Source organism: Scleropages formosus, chromosome 2 (assembly GCF_900964775.1).
Source record: "Scleropages formosus chromosome 2, fSclFor1.1, whole genome shotgun sequence".
In the NCBI taxonomy this organism is placed as follows: domain Eukaryota; kingdom Metazoa; phylum Chordata; class Actinopteri; order Osteoglossiformes; family Osteoglossidae; genus Scleropages; species Scleropages formosus.
The window spans coordinates 31339741-31355235 of record NC_041807.1 but is presented as its reverse complement, the minus strand read 5'-3'; the positions used below and the strand labels follow the sequence as shown (position 1 = coordinate 31355235).

The window sequence follows — 15495 nt, the reverse complement described above, 5'->3', positions numbered from 1 at the left end:
TGGCCATTGTTCTCTGATTGCTTTCATCAATGAGGCATTTCCATCTGCAGAACTGCCACTCAATGGATGTTTTGTTTTTCCATACCATTCTGTGTAAACTCTAGAGACTGTGGTGCGTGAAAATCCAATACAATACAATATGGCTAAACCAATCAGAGTAAAGTACTATGAAGAACAAACTCATGAAACCTGAAAGGTGTTTTATAATAAAGATCGTGGGCAATATTTCTTAATCCTATTTGCCAATGCTTGTTTACATGGTGGTATGTGACAGATTGTACTCAAGAATCATGTGTCTCTGCCCAAATCTCTCCTCCTGTTCATATAATGTACTTTTTTGTATTATTCTCTGAGATGTATGTTGCTTTGGAGAAAAACTAAATCAATAAATATAATGTAAAGGTGTATTATAATATATATGTGTGTGTGTTATATACTACAGCTCAGCACAAAATATAGTTCACACGACAAAATTATCTAACTACAGGTACAGTATAAAACAGTCTGTCATGTTCCTGTTGTCAAGCTGACCAGTATGTATGTTCTAGGCATATCATACAACATCCTGTTAGTCAAAATACCAGTTCCTAGCTCAATTTGAAGAAACAGCATAATTATTTTCAGATGAGGCTGACATCATTAAACAGTCCCTCCAGCAACCTTATGATATGTTCATGTCCTCCACAGGTATCTTGAAATGCACCTTGGAATCTGGAATTTTCTCATCAGTTTTATTCAGCTTCTGATAAAACTGTACCATAGGCCCAACTGTTGTTTGAGAAGGATATTAGAGACTTTCTACACATTCTTTGATGGATTTACATTTACATTTATTCATTTAGCAGACACTTTTCTCCAAAGTGACTTACATCTCATAAAAAAATACGATTTGTGCATTACCTTAGGATTTAGAACAACAGATGCGTTTCCTCATGGTGTAATGTGTGCTGGCTAATGCGTAAGTCCATGAAAATCTCACTCTTAATTAAGTTTGTAATAGAGTCTACACCCGGACTTAAGTTAATACCTAACCTTTGCATAATTTCTTGTGCAAAAATAGATGGTTAGTCTAATGGTCTTTTCTCCTACTTCTTCTTTCTTTTCTACTAACTGAGAAATGAGGTCATTATCGATACAGACTTGCCAAAAGGAGGTATGTCTGCAAGCAGGGGAACCTCTAACCAAAGTGTTACCTCCTTTCTCAGTAGCTCTACTCAGGAGAGTGTGTACATGGATGTTTTTGTCCTGGTACTTTCAGAAGCTCCAGTTTTGGAATTTTTGGAAAATATATCCAAATATATAAATATGGAAGTTCTCCAAGGAAAGGAGAATAGAGACCTGTGTTATGACAATTTTTTGTTGTGGCAGGATTCCGTGGATTTTTACCCCTCGGTGACTGATTGGTGGGAGGGAGTCAAGGCGAAAGCCAAGACCCTCACCATCAACTATTGTATCCGACGTGCCGCTTTGCGACCTCAGGATATCAGCACACTTGAGGAGGAACTCCATAGGATTTATTCTTGCCATAACAACAAGAGCGGGACCTTCAATTATGATAGGGCTGTGGAGACAGAGGCTATTCTGAGGTGCTTCATGAGTGGCAGCCCAAAGCCTTTCTGTTTGGCGCCAGAGTTAAGGAAGTAGAGGAGAATGAGAACTGTACCTCTTACTTTTTCAACATGGTGAAGGACTTTAAACGCAAGAGAAGATTTACCTCTCTGTGGAACCAGCAGGATGCCCTTGGTGGCTTACAGAGACCCATCACTTTGCTCAAGCTGTCTGAGGTGCTTGGTAGGATGAATCGATGCAAGATTCCTGGCCTCAAGGGTTTACTGATGGAATTTTATTGCACCTTTTGGGACGTCTTGGAGCCAGGTTTTTTGCACATTGTTAAAGAGGTGCTGGGCAGGGGCATGTTTACTAAGAGCATGAGGACAGTTGTACTCTCCCTGTTTTTCAAGAAAGGCAATAAACCCGACCTTGCCAACTGGAGATCCCTCATGATGTTTTGCATTGACACAAAGATCAACGAGAAAGTCCTGACCGAGTACCTGAAGAAGGTAATGGCCGACCTGGTGCCTTGTGATCAGACTTGCGGAGTGCCCGGGCATTCTCCGCTTTAGAATTTGCATCTGGTCTGGGACGTGGTCACCTGGGCGGAGGACCAGAAGGTCCCCCTTGCGCTGGTCAGTTTGGATCAGTGGTTTTTCCTGATGCGATGGTCCTCTCAAGGTGTCAGGGGTCAAATTTCTATTGGAAGAACGCTATAAAAAAAAATCCAGAGGGAAAATGGGTTTGTGGAAGACTAGGTCCCTCTCCTTGATAGGAAAAATGCTGGCATTGAAGGTGGACATCCCCCATACCTTTCTCTACCTTGTATAGGTGTTGCCCCCCATGATGCAGAGAGGCCTTACGAAAGATATTTTTGATCTCGTCTGGGGGTGCAGCTAGGAGTATGTGAGGAGGGAGGTCATGTACCTTCTCAAGGAGAAGAGAGGCAGGGATGTGCCTGACATTCCTCTTAAGCTGTATTGTCTCTTCCTCTCCCAGTTATATAACTGACTGGCAGCTCCAGTCGAGCATCCCCACCAGTACTTTGTGTGTCTTTGGTTGGCCCTTAACATGCGCCAGTTGGTGAAGTTCTGGTACAACATTGGGCCGAAGGTGAGAAAAAGCCCACTCATTACAGCTATGCTGTAAAGTGGAGTAAGACCACAGGAACTTGTATAAGGCCCTCATGGAGAGGAGAGGAACTTCAGTTTTTCTACGGCTCAAGGAAGGCCAGGATTCGGCCAAAGAAGCTTGACCACCATCTGCAAGATTTGAACTGGCGTTGTTTGCAAAGCAAGTTGCTGGTCAAAGTGGTCCTGTACAGGCACAAACTGACCAGCCACCCACTTTGCCCACGACTCCGGTGCGACTTTTGGGACTGCAGACAGGTGCAGGAGGTCTGACATTTAGTGACTCGTCTGTGCAGGAAGATTGATCCGCAGATGGTTTTGAGGTACGACAAAGTCTTGAGGGGATGAAACCCTGGCGTTCATAAGACAGCAGCCACCTGGACGTGGCTGGTGATCAGCATAACCAAGCAAATGCTTTGGAACGCAAGAATCCAGCTGGCCCAGACAAGGGTAGACTTGGGCATCCAGGGTGTGTATGATAAAATCTGGGCCGACCTAATGTTTGGATGGAAAGGGATGTCACGCACTGGGGTTACTTAGAAATCAAAGAGAGGTGGAAGGATCGCTTTTGGCTGTAACCCCACAGGTTTGTGGCAGATCCTCCATCCTTGGGTAAGTAACCCACATCCTTTGACACTTCCAAAATATCGTAACCCCTAATTTTGGTAAATGTAAGTGTTGTGTTTTGTGGTCTGTTATGTGTTTTATGTTAGGTGTAGGATTTTCATATTTAACACATTTTATTTAATTGCACATTTTTTATATTTATAGCACTTTTTAAATGGTCATTTACTACCTGTGTTGCGTGTTTGTATTAATATATTTATTTATTGTCATTATGTATTTACTTTATTTTATGGTTTAGTTTAATGTAGTATAGGTTAGTTTACTGTGTGTGGGTGTTTATTAATTTTCTTAATTGTGTTTGTATATTTGGTTAAGTGTATATGTATTTGTGTCATTCACCTGTTTTGCTAAAATGTCCATAGGGGAGACGTGTTGTGAAAACGAAAACACCCAAGAACGGTAGGTAAGGTGTACGGTAACACCCTGGGAACAGGTCAGGGGACCACCCTTCTTGAGTGGGGGAGTTCCTTTTAATTATTTATGGTTTTAAGCCTTGGGGTATGTTTTTTCGTGTCTAGTTAAAGGTCCTGTCATGCAGTCTTTATATTAGTTGGTTTTATAGATTTTATTGTTTTATTTTTGATTTTATCATTGGCATGACTGTTTTCAGAATTTATTCATCGAATGAAGATTTTAACTGTCGGAAATAATGAATGGAGAGGTTTTTGTTTCTTGAGTTGGACATTGTATGGAGCCAGACACCTTTGGTAGGTAATCCATTCTGATCTGGGGAAAAAAAAATCGGAAAATAGCAGTTATGTATTAAGTGCCGCACAATTTCTTGTATGCAAAAATCTGGGGTATAACTTTGAAAACTGTTATCTACATGGCATAGTCGTAGGAAGTGTATTTTAATAGAATAATTTTGCACATATAATATATAAATATTGTAAGACTTATGGGGGTGCGGTGGCGTAGTGGGTTGGACCGGGTCCTGCTCTCCAGTGGGTCTGGGGTTCGAGTCCCGCTTGGGGTGCCTTGTGACAGACTGGCGTCCCATCCTGGGTGTGTCACCTCCCTCTTTGGCCTTACGCCCTGTGTTGCCAGGTAGGCTCCGGTTCCCCACGAACCTGTATGGGACAAGCGGCTCAGAAAGTGTGTGTGTGTAAGACTTATATGGACACATGTTCAATATATAATTATTACAAATATTAAATACACAATTATTTTTAGTGGTTTCAAATTCAGTCTTGGGTTTTCCTCCTGTTATTGACAGTTCTTGACTCTATCTTGTATTAATGTAGTATACAATCAATGGCCCAGGGAAGCAAAAAGCAGAAAACCATGATATTTCACAACAATTATGAACAAAGCTCAAAGCCTCAGGGTTTTTCAGAGGAACATGGGTTTATCTCGAAAAACACTACGGTTTAAAAGTTGGTTCAAATCAAATGGATTAATTCAAGACTGTTTTAAACTGCTTCACCACGTTTCGAAACTTCAGGCGCGGTGGTTAAGAAATACACTGCAGTTTACCATATTATTGTCTTACTGGTCTAATTCTTCTGAAATCTATTTAATGACCACAGTGACGCGGTTGGTGCTTCCTCGGCCTTCTTGCTTAGCTGGAAAGAAATGATGAAATTCATAACTGGTGCAGTATGTGCTTGTTGTTTTTCTCAGAATGAGGAACGCGCTCTCTTGGTGGTGTAGCGCCTGCGGTGTTTTTTAGCTGCCTATGTTTCTGATTTTCATATCATATGTGACTTCCCTCGATCACGGGCTCGCGTGCTTGTGTGTGTGTGTGTGTGTGTGTGTGTGTGTGTGTGTGGAGTGGGGGGTGGGAGTGGGTCTCGCTGGTTTCGCCGCACGCAAACACACTGATTCTGCCCGAGGCGAGTTACTCACACAGCGATAAACACGACAAAACGTCTTCTGGCAGACAGCTGCCGTATAAATAGCGCATTCTCCGCTGTTTACGTCCTGTTTGGACCATCAACTGTACTCTGCAGCTGTGAGTGCTGTTTCTTTCTCTGTTACTGCGCCTTCAGGTTTGGGTAAGTTGGGGTCTTAAGTTGCAGACGTTGAATTTTTGTGAAATAAAAAAACCTCAGCTGTACATGATAGGTGCAATCTGAGTATAATAAACTACACATGAAAGTGAATCGATTTATAAAAAGTAAAAATAAAAAGCTGCAATACAATAGAATATTGCCTGCATTGAACAAAATTTAATTGCAGCGACTCACTAAGTGTTATGTTTGAGAGGGAAAATGGGTTTATTGTAAATAGTTGAATTGTGGGTAAAATGTGAATTAAGTGTTCAACCGCTGAGGGGACTTACAGGGAATAAGGGTTAGTGTGGTGGCGAGTGAAGGGGAGGAAAATCTGAGGGGCGATAAGTAGACTGGGCAGGTCCTTGAGGGAAGGAGTGTTCGGACCGAGAGCTTTATTTCCTAGTATTCCTGTCCCTACAGTACTTCTCCGTTCTCGCTGTGTGCCGATGTTCTTATAACGTTCGTAATGAAAGCTGTCCTTGTGTCCTTCTTCAACCCCATCCGCTCCTAGGGAGCAGCGCGCTACAAATTAAATGTTATTCACAAAATGAGTAAGTGCATAATTTTCAGAAAAATAGGGTAATACTGGGTACATATGCTTGTATGAACACAAGTTTTAATACAGCTTGAAGGAGTTATATGTTGCCTATAAATGTTAAATAATGCTGTGTTGAAAATCTGTGAAACCTTTAAGTTTGAATGTGATTCACGGCAGCTCATCGGTTTATACAGTATTTACAACAAGCACATTTGGGCACTTACTATTCTGCATAGAATGCTGACTTTTAGGCAAATTTATCTTTTAAGATGTTAGTCATACAGCAAAAAGTTAACAGACTGAATTTGTTGGGCGTGGTTTTCATTAGATTTATTGGACAGCATAATTTTGGTTTGGAAACAATGATTAAATTACTGCAACATTTTCATGTTATATAAATACCCCTGACTGAGAAGAACTAGAGTAACACTCATTTCCTGAGAGGAATATTATGTAAAGAGTTGTGTTCAGCCACAGATTATTTGGCAATGTCTGCAAAAAATACATTAAACTTTTGTTTGTGTCATTAAAAAAAAGAAACATTACATCATTTGCTTTCCATGAACCTAATGGACAAAGACCACACAGTAAGAGCTCTGCAGACCTCTGGATAGTTTTTGTAAATTCTTCAAACATTCTTTCAAGTTTAGTGTAGAAATCTTTGTATTTGGAAGTGATGGTGAAACCCTCATTCCTGCCCTTTTAAAGAAGAGCATTGTGCACATTTATGTTCTAGAAGTGTTTGAAAAAGTGTATTGCAATAACAACTTCCTGTATATTGTGTAGTGGAGTATTTCACCTGCTTTGAAGTCTGTAAATGAACTTAGCTTAATGTGAATAGCTTTGTTGTACTGCTGAAGTAGAGGTTAATTGAGGCTGTTTAGATCTGACTTGTATTTTCTTACCTCTGCACACTTGCATGCATTTTCATCTATATCTGTCTTTCTATATAAAAAAATCCCTGCAGCTGCCATTCAGTTCCATCCATACAAATTAAACAATCTATTGTCTGTAGCAGACTGTTTAAATGAGGCTTTATTTTCATACATATTTACCTATAGCAAAAATTATGTAATTAATTTTTTGGGTGTTCTGTGAAATTCTGTTTTATAACTTCTGTTGTTTAAGAGTTTTCTGTGTGCCTCTTTCTAAGTAAACAATTTGCGAACTGAAAACCACATGTTCACTCTTGCCCTCTTGCCAGCAGACGCAACAAATAAAAACATGAATGCGCAGGCCATCTACTCGTCTCTTGTCCAAGGGGTTGAAAAATTCCACTTTGGCGGAACTGCTGTGCCATCTCAGTTGCTGCTGGCCAGTGACATGACTGTACCTGTGGCTGTGAGTCCTTCAGGTCAGGTTCTCATTGCTGCTTCCCGCTATGGCAAGGGTCGTATTGTGGTGATGGCACACGAAACTTACATGGAAGACCCACATTTTGGCCAGTTCCTTCAAAATGCCATCAAGTGGCTGAAGCCCAAACAAGATGACTGCATTGGTGTGTGCAAGCGGCCTCATCTTGCCGAGCATCTGTCTAAAACAGGATTCAAGATCAAGTCTTTGGCCGAATATGATGGTTCTGTGGGTGTCTTCTGCTGTGATGCCTACAGTGACCATCAGACAGCAAAGCTTGTTGAGTTTGTAAAGGGGGGTGGTGGTCTTCTTATTGGAGGTCAGGCATGGCACTGGTCCTGCAGTCACAAAGAAGATGTTCTGCAGTCCTTTCCTGGTAACAAAATCACTGGAGTCGCTGGCATCTTTTTTACATCAATATACGGGAAAAAAGGCTCATTTCCAGTTCCCAAGGATATCCCACATCAGTCTGTTTTTGTTTTGTGAGTATGTTTTCCTCCAAAATTGTGTACGTTCATCTAAATGTGATTAACTTTTAAATATGGAAGTCATTCTACTTTTTGTCTTTTCTAAAACAGGCATGGCAAGGATATTAAACAAGATCTGAGCATTCTTCTGGATGGAGTAACTGAGTTTGACCTAAGTGGTCAAAACGTTCCTTCTGCTCTCCTGGTCCATGGTCCCCTGGCATTCCCAGTTGCCCAGAATGATTCAGGCCAAGTTTTTCTGGCTGCAGCTCATTATGGTGGTGGCAGGGTGGTGGTGATTCCCCATGAAGATTATCTTAACCAACCTGCACTGCAAAGGCTTGTCCTTAATGCTGTGGGCTGGCTGGATGCTGAGAGAAAGGGGGAAATCTATGTGAGCCCAAAGATTAAGCATCTGTGCACTATGCTCTCAACCCACCATTTTAACACTAAAGCATCTGCCCTGGGAAATGGAGCAAGTGTTTATTGCTGTACCTCTTACAGTGATGATCAAGCAGAGGAAATTCACTGCTTTGTTGCAGAAGGTGGAGGACTGCTCATGGCAGGACAAGCTTGGTGGTGGGCCTGCAGTAATAATGGTCAAGACCCCATTGCTGGGTACCCAGGGAACAGAATCCTGAACAGGTTTGGGATTGGCATCCTTAAATACACCATTGATGCAAAAGTCTACAAGGCTGCCAGTGTTGCTCAGGTTTCAGAATATCCCCACTTTCTCAAAGAACTGTCTAAAATCATTGATCATGTGAAGATGAACAAGCCACTTGGTGAACTTGCACCCTCTTTAACAATTTCACTGAAGAGAAACATTGCATCCTTTCTAGAAATGGATGCCCGTCAAAACCCTTTGTACACCATGATATTACAGGAGTTGATTAACATTTTCATCAAGTCTGGTGTTCTGAAAGTCAGTCCTGAGCATCCTGTGAAAAGTCCAGTCCAAAAATTTTTGCTGCATTTTGCCAATACATTGTATAGGCTGAATCCTGGAAAACTAGCTCCAGCCATTCCTGTTTTATTTCATAAACTGAACACCGCTAGTGCTGTTCGTGTTGCCATTGATGGGACAAATAAAGGTGAGGCACTTTCTAACCTGCACATACTTTTTGATGAGACAGTGTTTTTTTTTTAACCATGATGTTACCAGAATCCCTTTTCCCAAAGGTCCTAAAGCTTGGAGAAGTACTGGCCTCAGCGTGTATCCAGGGAAACCTGTAACTGTCCGTGTGCCTTCAGCTTTAACTGGGAAGGGATTGCAAGTAAGCTTCTTTAATCACAAATGAACCTTAAAATAAGTTGTGTAACCCTTCTTCAAAGTTTAGCACAGGCAGTCCCTGAATTACGAACGAGTTCCGTGTCCTCAGTCTGTCTTTAAGTTGGATTTAGATGTAAGTCTGAACGGTTAGGTATGGTGGGTATCTAATGTTAGTTTATCAAATGTTTGTCTTACTATATAGTATATTGTGTACCTTTCTATGCATAAAAAATGAAGCACTTCCAAATACACTAAAACATCTTTAATATAACAGTATAATAATAATACAATGTAATGATGTAATGATGATAATAGTAATAATAACGATAAGAAGAAGAAGAATAAATTTAACTCCAGTATTTATAACAGAACGATACATAGAAAGCGATAATAAATGTTACTACTGGACCCAAATGCAGGATCGTTTATTAAGAGCTAAAGGACTAGATGTGTTCTTATGGTCAGGGACAGGAGAATGGTCAGTCAGCTGATGGGCGAACTAACAGAGGCAAGGATCCAAAATCGTAGTCGAGGGACAAGGCAGGCGGCTGTTATCACAGAGACATGGAACGGGACTGGGTAACGATGAGGGACAGGACTTAAGTTGGAAGAGCCAAGGTTTGAGAACGTAGAGGGGGGTTGTTTGGAGTGAGATTCCGCAACTGGAAAGAGGTTGAGGAGTGTTTTTATAGCCTAGTGCTCTCTCAGAGAGAGAGAGAGAGAGTGAGAGTGAGAGTGAGTCTATGTGCATGTGCACGCATGCAAAATGTTAAAGAAACTTTAATGTTCACTTTTCCAGTGTTTGTTGGCGTTTCACTTTTAGCTTTATTATTTCAACTTTTGTTTCAGCCATGATCATTTCCCTTTTCTTGGACGCATCACCGTCACTTGCATCACATTTACGCTTTGGTGCCATGGTTAGGAAGGTAAAAATAAAAAAATTAAAGCCAAATACAGTAACACATGAGACGCTTAACAGGAAAAGAATGCAGTCTTTGTTCTACCACAGGCTCACGCGCCGACAAACCGCTGCAGACACACAATGTTTTGATGCGCTTTGCAAGTAGCGTCTGGTTTGTTATTACAAACTATTGTATGTACAGTAATTCAATTTTTTAATGTAATAGGCTTAATTATGAAGTTTTCATTTGATTGTTACTTAAGGGTGACAAAAAAAAATCAACTTCTAGTCAATAAAGGGGTGGTTTGTAACTACAGGTTGTACGTAAGTCAGACGTTCGTAACTCAGGGACTGCCTGTGTGTCCATTTTTACTGGAACAGTGATGTATATTTTCTCACTGCAGCATTTTGTAGCTTTGATCCCCTGACTTAGATGATTCTTGTCTTGCTGCGGACAACAGGTGCAAATTGGCTGTCACACTGACAATCTGAGTGAACTTGATGAGCTGAAGAGGGCTCCGGTGGTCACTCAGCGGTTTCCTGTTAATGCAGAGAGGGTGGAAGTGTCCACCCTTTGGGGGGGTCTCCTGTACATCATTGTACCTGCGGATTGCCAGCTTGGCATCATGGACATTGTCGTCGAGGAGGCAGCCAGAGCCCCCTACTTCAAACTGGGTAAGGAATAATGGCATCATCTTCAGAGAGCTTAGTGGTCCTTCAGGGTAATGAGACAATTTGAATGAGATGCTATCACAATATTGTCCATTTACTGTGTGCAGTCTGGTTTGGTTTGCATTTTCCCTCGGTACTATTTGTTAAGAATTAATTATTGTTGTTGTTGTAGTTGCACATCTCTTTACATTTATTATGATCTGTTATATTCTATACTGGTGATTTCGTTAAAGGCATGTCATATCCTTGTCCCAGAACAGAAATTTGGTTGATTAAAGCACAAACTTTGAGTCTATCCATTCATGTATTTTTGATTTTAGCAGCTCAAACCTTTTTAATTGAAAATGGTAATGTGAATGTTTGTTTGGTTATTACATAATTCCTTTTCTCGGATAGATTATTTACCTTGCGCTGGGAGTTGTGGCAGCGTGGGGATATCACATGTAAAATGAATTGTCCCAAAAAATTTTTACACACCCTTTCAAATTGGCCTGACTGTAGCAGCTATAATTATTCTCAGATTTTTCGTGTTCAATTTTTTTTTTTTGCCTTTGCTACCTCAGAAAGAGTCATCTAAATGTGACCACCTACAAGTAGCTACAGCAGTTCAATTGGAATTGTCTGACACACATTTTAGAAAAGTGAATGGGTGGGATATGCTTGTATTTTATAGACATGGAATGTATTTTTGTGTTACAAGTGACACTTCATGACTTGAGTAGCCTATTTTTGATCCTGATCATTACAGAATGACACTAAGATAATTGTTATATAATTTTTCTATATATTTCGAAATGTAGTAAATATAGCTTATACGTATGCAACAGACGAAGCTGAACAGGTAAGATGCTCACCTATTGGCGACGTTTATTTAGGGAAGTGCTGAGGAGGAGACAAGGGGAGGAAATGGGGAACCGGGAACGGGTAGGTCGTGGGGATGCTTTGAGATTGGCCCCGCCGTCCACGGGCTCGAGGACGAGTGCGGGGTCGTGGCCGGGCTCAAGGTCGTGGCCGGGATTGGGATTGGGGTCATGGTCGGGATCGGGGTTGTGGTCATGGCTGTCTCGGATCGCTCTCTCTCTACTGCTCTTCCATTTCTCTCTCTCTCTCACTGGCGGTTCCGTGGAAGAAATAGAGGCTGTAATTAGTCCCAGCTGTGGCTGGCTCACCCCTGACTCCACCCCCCTTCCCGGCTGCGGCGTATTACAACGTATTAAAACTAGTCTATGTCAACATTTGTACCATTCTCTGGACAATGGGCAGGTGGCAAGTTTGCCTGTACCCTAATCCAGCCCTGTTCACACCCCTGTACATTATACTAACTGCACATTTTACAAATAATCACACTGAATGTCATAGCTGAACGTTTTTTATGGTCTCTAGATTAGTTTACTGACGTATAATATGAAAAGTTTTTGCTTTATATTCTGTTAACGGAATTTTCATGGTTTTACTGTCCACTGCTCCTGTAGGTGTGACCAGTGTTTCAGAGTGGCAATCTACTGGGCGGCATCACCCTGGTCCCTGGGCAGAGCTGGAGGCTGACAGCATCATTGTGACAGTGCCCTCAAAAGATGTGCGACACCTGGATGACCCAACACCATTACTGACTCTCTGGAACCACATCATGAAGGCTGTGGCCAAGTTGGCTGGCTGCCCATCCCCCTTCCTACGGCCGGAGCGCATTGTCACAGACATCCAGATATCTGCAGGCAAGCATGATTTGCAGGTTTAAATCTTGCTAAATCGGTACTATTGTTGTCATACAACAACTGTCATACAACAATTACTGGAAAATATGCAATTGCATACTTTGTGTTGAAATAACTTCATAGTGTTCAGCTATATCCTACCTAGGAACTTAATTTGCAAATTTTTTGGCTGCTATATTTGTCCTTCCTTTTTCCTTTCCTACAGGCAGGATATTTCTCAACTAAAATAAATTTAGCATATGGTTAACACCTGTAGTATACTGCTTATCTTCTGTCCATTAGTTTGCCTAAACATGGTTTTGATTTTTATTTTTGAGAATCATTAAAATTGTGTAATCAATGAATTTATGGGGCTAACATGAGGAGACCCTGCCCGAGTCGCTATGAAAATAGACAGAAAATAACTTCACTTCATTGTTTTTCTCATCAGGATGGATGCATTCAGGTTACCCTATTATGGCTCAGTTGAAAAGTGTGAAAGAACTTATCCAAGTTGACTACATGAAATCAGCAGGTGTCTGGGGTCCCACCCATGAGCTGGGGCACAACCAGCAGAAAGAGATGTGGGAGTTCCCCCCACACACCGGGGAGGCCACATGTAATCTGTGGTCTGTCTACATCCATGAGACGGTGCTACACATCCCACGAGAGAAAGCACATGGAGATCTAAAGCCAGAAATGAGAGAAGAAAGAATCAAAGCCTACATTAATGGCGGAGCAAAACTTGAAAACTGGTCTGTCTGGACATGTCTGGAAACTTACTTGCAGGTAGGTATATATATTTTATATTTTCTTACAAAGTGTCACTTTTTTCAGCAGACCTTTGCTGGTTACACCACACAAATCAGTAACAACAGTTGTAACAGAAAATATTATACTTGTGTGTGTTATAATGACAACCTCAGAATGAAGATCTCTTCTTGTGTTCTATTTTTTCAGTTGCAAGAAGGCTTTGGATGGAAACCCTTCATCCAGTTGTTCACTGAATATAAGTCAATTCCCCACCGTGTGATGACAAAAGAAGAGAAGATGAATCTCTGGGCAGAGAAGTTCTCTCAGGAGGTGAAGATGAACCTCATACCGTTCTTTAAGACCTGGGGCTGGCCCATTGAGGACAGGCTGGCTATGAAGCTCTCATCTCTTCCAACCTGGGACAAGAACCCCATGAAGAATTATATTTGAGGGTTTGCAAAAAATCAGCGGGTTGATCTTATTGTGCCATACACACCTCTTTATAGATATCACATGAAACCTTACATAAGATATTAAGTTCTTAAAACTGACATTATTTGGAATATTATAAATTTTTACATTTATTCATTTAGCAGACACTTTTCTCCAAAGGGAGGTATATCTCATATAAAATATAATTTGTGCATAACATTAGACGAAAGAGACATAGTTGCAGACATGTGATTCTTAGTTTCTTTCACCATATGCACCAATGTTCGTCACACGAGTAGCTGCATAAAACTTTATCAGAATATTAATGATTCCTGATCAGCATGCTTAGTAATTTTTTTTGAGATACATGTAAACATTTACGTTACATTACAGGAGTAGCTGCGTAAAGGATTGATCCAGGCATGATCTTAAAGTTATAGTGCATGAACATTTATACCTTACATGAACTTAAGAGATAATGGACAAAGTGAGTCTGGAAGAGGTAAGTTTTAAGACCCTTTTTAAATGTGGACAAAGATTCAGCAGTTCTGAGTGAGAGAGAGAGGTCATTCCACCACAACGGAGTCAGAATCGAGAACCTCCATGCTTTACCTTTTGTGCACGGGACCACCAAGAAGGCAGATGTGGAAGATCTTAGCAGTCTGTTTGGGGTGTAGCGGATGGTCAAGTGTTGTAGATAGCCGGGAGCAGTTCTATTGATGCATTTGTAGGACATATCCAGCGTCTTAAATTTGATCTGGGCAGCTATTGGAAGCCACTGCAGAGATACGAGTAGAGGAGATACATGGGAATGCTTCGGCAAGTCAAACACAACTTGGGCAGAATCATTCTGTATCAGCTGTAGAGGTTTGATGGCAGTAGCAGAAAGGCCAGACAAGACAGAGTTGCTGTAGTCCAGACGGGATGTCACCAAGGCCTGGACAAGTAGTTGCACAGAGTCTGTTGTGAAGTAAGGACGGATCCTGCGGCTATTATGCAAGATATATCTACAGGTCTGGGTTGTGGCTTTGATTTGCTGAGAGAAAGATAGACTTGAGTCATTCATCACTCCCAGACTCTTAGCTGAGGACGTAGGCAAAATGAATGAGTTGTCCAGTTTGATCGAGAGCCCATGACAAGAAGACAGGCCAGCTGGGAGGTGTAGGATCTCTGTTCTGGAGAAATTGAGTTGTAGGTGGTGATCAGACATCCATGCAGAGATGTCCGACAGGCAGACAGCGATACACGTGTAAATGCTCCAAGTGGAAAGGAGAGGAAGAGCTGGGTATCATCAGCATAGCAGTGGTATTTGAATCCACTAGATGCTATGACAGGGCCGAGGAGGGAGGTGTAGATTGAGAAGAGCATAGAACCCAGTACTGAGCCCTGTGGGACACCAGTTGAGAGAGGCAGAGTAGAAGAACGGGAGCCCCGCCAGACCACTTGATAGGATCTGTCAGATAGGTATGAGTCAAATCATCTTTGTGTTGCTCCTATGATCCCATGTTGACTAAGAGAGGAGAGTAGAATCTAATGGTTGACAGCGTCAAATGTCGAACCCCAGACCCACCGGAGAGCAGGACCCGGTCCAACCCACTGCACCACCACGCCCCCCTGCATTAGCGTTTCATTAAATTCAAATGTATACTTCACTGTTAGTACTCCAACACTTAGATGTACATTATGTGGATTATATAGCATTTAAATTTCCTCCATTCATTTCTTGAATCTTGGGATAATAAATATGTTTTCAAAATTAACACATGCAATTATTTTCTTTCATGTAATGGAAATTGGTTGCTTGCTATTAAGGCAAAGGCCACTAGCCATCACACATCATGTAACTGAAATATGTGGAGTACAAATTTCTAGGTACACATTTTTAAATCCCAAAGGAAATTGTACAAAGTTACAGAAACCTCCATAAAGTAGTGACAGGAGACACTGGAATATCACTGGAGTAAATAAAGGTCAAATTTAGATGGGTATAAAAGAGTACAAATAAAAATTGCAGATAACATTGTACTGAGAGCTCTGTATCACTTTGTCAGTAATGGTTCAGTACACTGATGCTGTGAGGACTCACTGTAAAACTTAAGGGCTTTTACCA

At 41.4% G+C, this 15495-nt stretch overlaps 1 protein-coding gene across 3 annotated transcripts; it reads left to right on the top strand.

Annotated features, from left to right (window-relative positions):
* The first annotated feature begins 5134 nt into the window (after positions 1-5134).
* Positions 5135-13577, top strand: LOC108925577 (TRPM8 channel-associated factor homolog). 3 transcript variants are annotated; one of them, XM_018737626.2, is made up of 8 exons: positions 5135-5262; positions 7051-7678; positions 7775-8757; positions 8846-8940; positions 10299-10512; positions 11982-12221; positions 12652-12989; positions 13161-13577. In XM_018737626.2, the coding sequence occupies exons 2-8, from the start codon at positions 7068-7070 to the stop codon at positions 13401-13403; spliced, it is 2724 nt and encodes a 907-aa protein (XP_018593142.2). In that variant the 5' UTR covers positions 5135-5262; positions 7051-7067; the 3' UTR covers positions 13404-13577. The 3 variants fall into 3 exon arrangements, with proteins under 3 accessions (XP_018593142.2, XP_018593141.2, XP_018593140.2); XM_018737625.2 differs by having other exon boundaries at positions 5135-5305; XM_018737624.2 differs by having other exon boundaries at positions 5135-5305; positions 7048-7678.
* Positions 13578-15495: the final 1918 nt, after the last annotated feature.